The 10250-nt window shown below is 43.4% G+C and overlaps 1 protein-coding gene across 2 annotated transcripts in view; it reads right to left on the bottom strand.

The window, feature by feature from the left end:
* TTC13 (tetratricopeptide repeat domain 13) overlaps positions 1-10250 on the bottom strand; it is a 91788-nt gene that overhangs the window by 7800 nt on the left and 73738 nt on the right. Inside the window, exons 16-18 of one of the 2 annotated variants that reach the window (XM_003797420.3) lie at positions 7378-7484; positions 4361-4496; positions 2682-2761 (exon numbers count right to left, since the gene is read on the bottom strand). In XM_003797420.3, coding sequence (XP_003797468.1) covers positions 2682-2761; positions 4361-4496; positions 7378-7484 — 323 coding nt within the window. Of the gene's footprint in view, positions 1-2681; positions 2762-4360; positions 4497-7377; positions 7488-10250 lie in introns of both variants that reach the window. The other variant, XM_003797419.3, reaches the window with a different exon arrangement.

The raw sequence follows: 10250 nt of genomic DNA, 5'->3' as shown, positions 1-10250 counted from the left end.
CAAACTGTTGGGCTTAAGCGATCCCCTTGTGTCAGCCTCCTAAGTAGCTGGGACTACAGGTGCCCGCCACAATGCCTGGCTATTTTTTGGTTATAGTTGTTGTTGTTGTTTGGTGGGCCCAGGCTGGATTGGAACCCACCAGCTCTGGTGTATGTGGCTGGTGCGTTAGCTGATTGAGCTATAGGTGCCGAGCCAATGAAGTGGGTTTCTTGCAGACAACATACAGTTGGTTGTTTTTTGTTTTTTATGCATTCAGCCACTCTCTGTCTTTTGACTGGAGAGTTTAGTCCATTCACGTTCAATGTCATTATTGACTGGTAAGGACTTCCTGCTGCCCTGTATTACTTGGTTTCTGGTTGTCTTATGGTCCTCTATAAGGCTTGGCTTCAAAATGTATATACATGAAATACAATAAACTTTGTAAATACAAATATATTAATCTTATTTTTTAAGCATTAAAAATATTGACCCACAAAGAAGAAAAGCAGAATATCTTCTCAGAACGTTTACAGCTTTGTGTGTGGGAGGATGAGAACTGCTAGGAGTCCAAGGAGGCTGGTAGAAACTCCAGCAGGGTGCCTTTGCCTGCCTGCCCTGGGGGCACATGATGCAGGGTCCCTTGCTTCACTCACTCAAAGACAAGAGTGGGACAATGAGTGTGCAGGGTTGGGTAGGAAGTGTTTAGAAATAGTTGTGCTTATGTTTGTGGCAAGAGGAGAGAGGGGGCTGGCTGCTTCTGGGTGGAGTGGGGACAGCAAAACCCAGCATCAGCAACATGATGCTGTGCTTTTCAAAGAACCAACTAGCTTGTGATAACAGCTCTTGCCTTTGAGGACATGCAGCCTAGCAGAGGGGAGAGGATGGCACAGATCCCTCGAGAGCAAGATTCTAAGTGCCATGAGGGGATACTGAGGAAAGTAAGTGAGCCTATTCCTGGGGTCATCTACGAAGGAAGATGTCACAGAGGTGACAGACACATGTGCTACATCCTCAAGGACCCTGGGGTTGGAGGGGAAGGGGACAGAGGAAAAGGTAAGGTGTGGTAGAGAGGGTAGGTGGAAGATGTGGAGAGGCCATAAGGGAAAAGAAAAGGGCAGCTACAGGGAGAGTTGCCATAGCCAAGGCAAACTAGCACAGGGTTGGGACTTGTTGGAGCCAGGACTCTAGGTTGCCAGCCCCCGGCCAGGAAACTACCAGGACGTGGACCTCTGTCACTCAGAGGTGCCAGAGTGCCTCAAAGGCACAGCCATCAGTTTTAGTAGAAGCGTAATAGCAGCAACTGGTAAGAGCCTAGTAGGAGGAGCCTCTACTAGATTCTCCCATGGCTATTTTTAGAAGTCATCCTGTGGCTATTTACACCACAGGTGTGGAGACTGCCAAGCAATGACGTATGTTCTCTCGTGCTCTTCCGTGCTATGTGCTCTCATGCTCTTTAACGAGAGACCAATCCCTTCCCCATTCCCTTATTACCAAGGTGTTTCTTTTTTCAGGTTTCTCCTCCAGGGACTGGCACTGCACACTGTGCGTGGTACCACCAAGCTTGTACTTGAGCCAGTGGCTTTGGGAAGATTCTGGAGAGCAGTGGGACACAGAAGAGAGGAGTAAAACTAGCTGTGGAGAGCTTTGGGAAAAGAGAAACAGAGGCAAAGGAGGAGGAATCCACAGGCATTGGGACTGAAGAGATGTAGGGATGAAGGAGAGAGTAGGGAACAACTGGAGCTGCACTGCTCTCGGTGTCACATGTGAGCCCATGGAGCTGCTGGAGGAGTGGACGGAGGACGGGTGCAGGGAGTGCGGGGCTGTGACTGCATGGTAGACCACAGAGCTGGTGTGAATAGGCCTCATGCACATTTATGTGGTGGACACGGCTAGCAACGGTTATGCTGATCACATAACATTTACATTCCTCTTTAGTTTAATGCCTTTTAAATACTATAACCAAATTTAATTTTTAAATACTACTACTACATTCAGGCAAGTTTTACTTTCCGAAGCATTTGTCAAAGATAAAGACATTTAAGTGTATTCTTTTTTGCCAAAACAACTCAGGTCATGCCCTTCAATTACATGATTCAGTGCACACGGTAGTGGGAAAAAGAGACAAAAATGAAAACTCTGCAGACATATCCTTTGTTTTGATGATACCTAAAAAACCACTGATGCACTCATACAAGTAGCAAGAATTTATCCAAAATAAAAATAGTAAGGAATGAGTGGGACCCAAAAGTGTAAAACATTAGGATTAAAGGTCAACTGACAGTCAAAAAATGGAAGAGGGAAAAGAAGGGGCAAGAAGGGGCAGGCCAATACCAAAGATTAAGACACACCGAGCTCAACGTGTGACACACAGTAAAGCTCTAGAGCAGTGGTTCTCAGCCTTCCCAATGCTGCAATGTATTCTCATTGTTAAAAAGGGGTTGCAACCCATAGGTTGAGAACTGCTGCTCTAGCAGATTTTTGCTACTGGCCTTTTACATGTTAGCACACTGCATTAAACGGTCTTTCAGAATTCTGTAGATCATGTGGCAGACCAAGGAAAGAATTTTTAAGTGATTTTGAAAAAAACAGGGGGTCTCTCACCAATCCTTGGTGTGCTTTCTGTTAGATCCATAACAGGAGTGGTAAGCAAACAAGAACATGTTTCTAAGCTTGCAAATTTTTTAATGACAAGTATTACTAACCTGGATCCTCGAGAAAGTGGCATTAAATTATAAAAGTAATAAACTAAGGATAAGATTAAGTTGCAGACAGCATCAGCCTCCTAGAAAAAAAAGACAGAGGCTCATGAACTTAAATACTTGATTACAAACTAAACTTCCACTAGGTGACGAGATACAGATGAATCATTTATATCAGCAAAAATCAGCAAAATCATTCCTCTCCTATAAGAATCCACTTTTCACATTCTTAAATATTCTATACTCTTTTTTATCATTTTTCCAGTAAATGGACATATATACAGTTCACTTTGATGTCTTCCTAGATGTTTCTTTTTTCTTTTTTTTGAGAGAAAGTCTTACTATGTTGCTCTTTGTAGAGTATTGTGGCTTCACAGCTCACAGCAACCTCAAACTCTTTCTGACTTAGCAATTATCTTGCCTCAGCCTTCCAAGTAGCTGGGATTACAGGTGCCCGCCACAATGCCCAGCTATTCTTTTGTTGCAGTTGTCATTGTTGTTTAGCTGGCCTGGGCCGGGTTCAACCCCGCCAGCCTCGATGTATGTGGCTGGCACAGTAACCACTGCGCTATGGGCGCTGAGCAACCTAGCGGTTTCTTAAGCTGTGACCCTTTGATAAACATAAAAATCTTAGTCTCCTTTAGTGTTATCTGAAATGTCAAAATACATATTATGATTAAAATTTTAAAAAGCATTTGTTAATATAGATTTGTTTTCTTAAACAACATGTATCCCTACTTCCAAAGATTCAGGCAAGTCCCTGCCCCAATACTGAAATGAAATTTATTTGATAAATGTTAGAGGCATCTGTTGCAGAACACAGGATAAGGCCAAGGAGAGAATGCCTACCACAAACTCCTGCTGCACAGAGCCCACATCTAGCAAGGGCAGGCCACAGAGAGGAGAGGCTACAGATTAGGAATGGGTCACTAAGTGCAAAGGGTAACAATAACAACTCCAGTGTGCTTCAGATTTTTTTTTTTTTTTTTGAGATAGAGTCCCACTTTGTCACCCTTGGTAGAGTGCTGTGGTGTGACAGATCATAGCAACCTTGAACTCTTGGGCTCAGGTGATCCTCTCGCCTCAGCCTCCTGAGGAGCTGGGACTACAGGCACCCACCACGACACATGGCTAGTTTTTATTTTTATTTCTTTAGAGACAGGGTCTCACTCTTGCTCAGGCTGGTCTTGAACTGCTAAGCTCAGGCAATCTGCCTGCCTCAGCCTCCCAGAGTGCTGGATTATAGGCGTGAGCCACTGCGCCCAGCCCTTTAGGGCACTCTCTTTGCTGTAAACTACTAAGAACACACCATCTGGCTTAAATGCAAAAGCTCATTGCAGATATACGGTTATAAGCAAAAACCACAATAAAGGGAAGAAAATGTAAGAAAAAGGTGAAGCACAGGCCATTTTCATTACTGACCAACTTTTTCATTTAAATTTTGTTAAAGCCTCAACTTAGGACAATGCACAGTACTAATGACATAATAATTCACATATCATCCTACCCCACTGCTCTATTTACTAAATATGGGAAGTTTTTATACTAAAAATATTACAGGTCTATTCAATCTGATTTCAAGCATAAGATGTACAGTTTCAATGAAAGGGACGAGGTTTTAAAAAGCTTATAAAAAAGATCACAGGTAGAGTGGAAGTGATAGAAAAAAAAGAGAGACCTACCCCAAATTCTGAAGAAAGAATCAATACTTTTCCTTTTGCTGTCAGATCTTTATAAAGCGCATCTATTTCAGCATGATATAATTGCGTCCTTTCTTCTGTGGTTTGAGTTTCCACAGAAAATAGTATATTGCCAACTCTGAAAGTACAAGAATGGGTGTCAAAGGCATGCATTATATAGTCTGAATGGCAAGTACAGAAAGTTTAAAAAAGAAAAGCAAACAGCATGGTTTTGTGGCACTAAACACATCTAACTGTAGACGGGGAGGTATGTTTTGTAAGAATGTTTTTTTCCATAAAATATAGTATTTTCCTCATAATTGAAGTGACCAGCTACGCGTCTGCTCACACTAAGTGTAACCAAAAGCACTTATTAAATGAGCTTATGTAACATACGGGGAAACAATTATACATAGTGAAGAATGCATTTTAACACCCCCTTTGTGCCATTTCAAACACATATCCCTAAATATTTTCTCAGCCACCACATTAAGATAGATGACCAGGAGCAAGAACTGTGCACAGGAGGAAAGTTCAGGGACTGAACTGGGTTGTCTTTCTGGGCCTCTGTCGCACACTTAGCCTCATGCAGGCTCATGGACATTGTGCACTTGATGCCACAGGTATTTACTGCATAACATCATTAGCAAAATGGCACTTAGTTCTTAGATCCTACAAAGAAAAGCACAACCACTGCTTGGAGTAGAGGAGGGAGGGAGAAACAGGGGCTGCCAAGTTATTCTGAGATCTTGCCTAGGGCATAATGCAGCTCACCAGAGGTTCAAAAGATTAGAGTCAACCTGACTTGGCAGACGTGGGGAAAGGCAGGACAGGTCTCATGGGAGAAGTAGGGTCCTGAAGGCTGGAGCAGGATGAGAGACCCCAACACAGGCAAGGGGAGGTGAGCCTGGGAATGAGCAGTCAGCGAGACTGGCAGGCCAGTTTCTGACAGGAAGATGGTCTATGACAAGTAGGATACGGCAGAGGCCACGTTGTAGGAGGCTGTGCCTGCCTGGCCCAGAAGCTGGTTTTAGCCACGACAGACAATGGCAGGGTATGGAGAGGGAAGGACTTTTTGGAGCCTGGGGAATGGAGGTTTGAAAGTACTGCTGAAGCAGATGGAGACATGACACCAGGCGCAAGTCTACTCAGAGGTAGGAGGCCCACACCAAGGGAGGCAGTAGGTAGGGGGAACAGGCAGGTGGGGAGAGGTGCCTTGTTCCAGGGAACAATCCACTGTCCAGCTGCCCCTTGAAGAACACAGCTCTGGACTACACAGGTGCACTTACATGTGCATGTAGATTTTTGCTCCTGCCACCATGAGAAAGCAAGGCCAGCCCCTTCTCTGCCTACTCAGTGGGAAGATGGTGAGGATGAAGACCTCTACATCTACATAATTAGCAGGAAATATATTTTCTCTTCCTTACCATTTTCTTAATAACAATTTCTTTTCTCTAGCTGACTTTATCATAAGAATACAGTATACACACATAATACAGATACAAAATACATGTGAAGCGACTGTTTAGGCTATTGGTAGGGCTTCTTGTCAACAGTAGGCTATTGGTAAAGTTTTAGAGGAGTCAGCAATATGCACATTTTTGTGTGGAGGGAAGTGGGGTTTGGTGTCCCTATCCCCTGCGTTGTTCAAGGGTCAACTGTAATCTTTTATTTAGTTATTCAACTTCTGCCTAGGAATTTGATATACATCGTGGACATGAAAAGGTAGGGAAACACTTTTAACATTACATAGGACACCTAGAATTGTTTGGGGGGGGTGGGTGGGAGAATGATCTTTACTGGGAAAATACTCAGATAAACATTACAGAGTAGAGACTAAGACTTTAAGGACATAGACATGCTGTAAGATCTGGCAGGTGCCTTACTGGTGCTCACTCCTGTAGGCCTGTTTAGACTGGGAGAGTGAAATCACATGAGAAAGCCAAAGCCCAAGAGGCAGAGAGGCTGGAAGCTGTGAGCCCACCACAGAGCTGGCAGAGACTGTGGGGAGGGCCAAGCTTCCACGGGCTGTGCACCTGAAGAAGGGGTGGGTGGGTGCATGCATGTGTGCGCATGATGCATGTATGTGCATGCATGTGATGTATGCATGTGTGTGCATATGTGCGTGTGCACGATGCATGTATGTGCACGTGTATGCGATGTGTGTGTGCCTGCGTGCATGTGTGTGCATGATACATGTGAGGTATAAACTAATTTCACCGTAATTCAAGGTATATAGAGGTTGCCATGTGAAGTTTGGATTTCAGAAGTAATTAAAACTTTAATAAAAACATTCAATAGTGTTATTTATAAAGTAAAAAAATGGGAAACACCCTGAATGATCAATTTAAAAAATCAGTAAGAGAAATTCTAGAACGGAATACTTTGCAGCTATTAAAAATGCTTATATGGGACTGGTAAAATGATCATTATAATGGTAAGCATAGCAAAGAAACAAGTCGCAAAGTAATATGTACAGTATAATTTCAGCTTTAATAAAAATAACTTGATTTTTGTTAAATAAAATAAAAACAAATAAAAATAAGGTGGATCCTTCAAAGCTCATTTGTATATTCTAAACTTTCTACAATAAGACTGTACTACTCATATAATTACTAATTAAAGTCTATATATATTTTTAAAAATCCTATAATGGACTTCAATTTGCCAACTCATCTCCTTTCATTTTATTATTAAAAGCCCCCTCCCCAACCTCCAATAAGGAATGCCAAGAATTTGAAGAATGCTTTTCACAGACTATATCAGACATGGTACTTAATATCCAGAAAGCTGTTAAATTTAGCACATTCAAAAAATGAAATGTGTCTGCTGGTGCAACGCTGTGGACACCACATTAAATGAAATACCTGGTTAAAACTGTACACTAGACCTAGCTGCTTTTCATTTCTGGATCTTAGATATAAAGCACAAGCTTGGTAGGACCAACCTCGTGGCAACACAGAGCAGGTGCCACATCCTGCTCTGGTCCAGCCTATGCCCGCGTTAGGAAGCACACATACTTGTCTCCTGTGATAGTAATCGTGAATCCATCATATTCCTTCCCTTGGTCTTTGAGGCTGGGAACTTTCGTGTTCACGGTGAACCCGTCCTTCGTTTTAGTATTAAACTGCTTTCAGGGAAAAAGAAAATTCACATTACCAGCTGCTACTCTGCAGTGCTGAAGCCAACTAACTTGTTTTTTAAGAGGGTCAAGGAAGTAACCTGATGTAAGAGGCAGTGTATTCTCTGTCCTGGCAATGAGTGACCAAGAACATCTCAGCCTGTCTTCACGTTCCAGAGGCCAGTGGGGAACCTCAGCAACAAAAGCTCCCTTAATCATCAAGGGCACTGATCAATTCTAAGAGTATTTTTCTCACATCCATCTTAGTGGGCACAACTTTGTTAACAGAATAATTATACCAAACATCTTAAAATTCAAAAAAGCAACATATTCACACTGGATAGCCTTCAAAGCAGAGTCTGATTTTTCTGAAAAGTTCTCAGAATTATATTTGTAATTGGAGACCTGTATACTCACACACACATGCCTTTGCAGACCATAGAGAAGTATGTTAAAGGAATTATTCAGAATCAGGAACAGACCTCAGAGTGATGGGTATGAATGCAGTTTCAGATGACATCTTTCTAAGTAAAACATTCCATCTATTATATTCTATGAGATATTAATCCATCCAATAACATTTCGAATTGAATCCCCCACCCCCAAATAAAACATCTGGGATGAACCTGAAATGCAAGCAAATAGATTTTGTCATTATTCTAGAAAAATGCCCCCCCAAATTAATTTCCTTAATATTGCCAATTTTTTTCAGGATTGAGGCACTTGGCTCAGTGCCTGTAGCTCAAGCAGCTAAGATGCCAGCCATATACACTAGAGCTTGCGGATTCAAATCCAGCCCAGGCCTGCTAAACAACAATGACAACTACAACCAAAAAATAGCCAGGCGTTCTGGCGGGTACCTGCAGTCTCAGCTACTTGGGAGCCTGAGGCAAGAGAATCGCTTGAGCCCAGGAGTTGGAGGTTACTGTGAGCGGTGACACCACAGCAATCTACCCAGGGTGACAGCTTGAGGCTCTGTCTCAAAAAAAAAGGATTGAAGTAGAGCCAACAATAAAATAAAAGGAGGTACTGCTTTAAGCAAGACACTGCTTGGTTTTGGGAGAGGGGGTCTACACACAGCGGATGTAGTTACTCACAGCAGCCCAGAGAAGGGCAGATGGCCAATGGGCAGGACACTGCTGAGGCCAACCACAGACTCTCAAATAGGCAAGCATGCAGAAAATGACAGCAGAAGAGGGAGTGTGCTAGCACTCTGTGCCAACCGATTGTCATTTAATCCCCACAGTGTACTAATAAAAGAAGATATGGGCTGGCTGCGGTGGCTCATGCCTGTAATCCCAGCACTCTGGGAGGGTGAGGTAAGTGGATTGCCTGAACTCAGGAGTTTGAGACCAGCATGAGCAAGAGTGAGACCCTGTCTCTACTAAAATAGAAAAAACTAGCCGGGCGTGGTGGTGGGCACCTGTAGTCCCAGATACTGGAGAGGCTGAGGCAAGAGAATCAGTTGAGCCCAGACGTCTGAGGTTCCTGTGTGCTATGATGCTGCAGCACTCTACTGAGTGCGACAGAGTGAGACTCTGTCTATAAAGAAAGACAAGGTATAGTTACTATCTTAGAGACTTTGCCCTTGGGAAGGTGAGGTCTGCATGGAGACACTGAGGGAGCTGGGTATGTGAACCCAGGCCTCTGTGAATTATGATCCAAGTTACTTGTGGAGATGCTGCCCCAGCATTTTATTTTATTATTTTTGGGGTATATTTTAGCTTGGTTTTTCATTGATGGCACGCTGTGTGTTTCAGCAGAAGCTGCCAGGGGCCATTTCACCAAGCACTTTACACACTCAAATATTTGGTTGCAGGCACTCCGTGTGCCTTGTAAAGCACCAATGTGACCATGATCCTGAGCTAAAATGAGATGCACAATGCAGAGGACAGTGCCAGTGGGTGACAGTATCCGGGGGGCATCAAGGATGGCAGTGCTTTACCTCTCCCAGGCTGTGTGCTAAGTGACACAGGCGTGTTGTCCATTTTGCTTTTCTCTTTAAACAAAGACATATATAAAATATTAAAATCTCCCTTAGCCAAGATTTTTTATTCTGCCTAATACCACAGTGAATTTAAGTGCCTTAAACACCTACAGGAAGGCAGGTGAAAACCTCTGAGACACATTCCAGCTGCTACCTGGTACAGCTCAGCAGCCCCTGGTGAAGCCATTCTGCCCTCTGGAGGGCACTGAGGGAATTTATGGGAAATTTGTTTGTTACAGTGACTGGGTAGATGGGGTCACGAGTATGAGACGTCCCACAGTGCAGGGGATTATCACATATCGTGTATGACTTTCCAAGGTCCTGGTGGACTATGATGCAGATGAGAATTACCTGTTTATATTTAATAATTACCTGGGGGTGGAACCAGATCCCATCCTGAACTTACATGCTATTTGTTACGCAGTCTTCATATACACTGGGCTGAATGCAGACGGCACATGCATGGAGTAACGAGTGTCATACACAGCTTGGAGCTTCATTAAGCATGGTTTACCATTTCGGAAATCATGTCGCCAATGACAATGCGGCTCACCACGCAGCACACAGGCACAGGGCTGCATTTGTAGCTGACACATTCTCCATGATTTTAGGCACGGGTGCGAGCTGCTGGTTCTTCTTCCTGGCTTCTCCAGAAGGCATGCCCAGATTTCAACATAACAAAATAGGTGTGATTTGAGTAGAAGCGACCTTTCATAACTCCTTTAAGGCATAGAACTGAATTTGTGTGGGAAGTTTTTTCACATTCCCTATGAATTTCATCTTAG

The sequence above is a fragment of the Otolemur garnettii genome, unplaced genomic scaffold (assembly GCF_000181295.1).
Source record: "Otolemur garnettii isolate 467f Iridium unplaced genomic scaffold, OtoGar3 scaffold00116, whole genome shotgun sequence".
Taxonomy (NCBI): Eukaryota; Metazoa; Chordata; class Mammalia; order Primates; family Galagidae; genus Otolemur; species Otolemur garnettii.
This window is presented reverse-complemented; position numbering and strand designations above follow the sequence as displayed.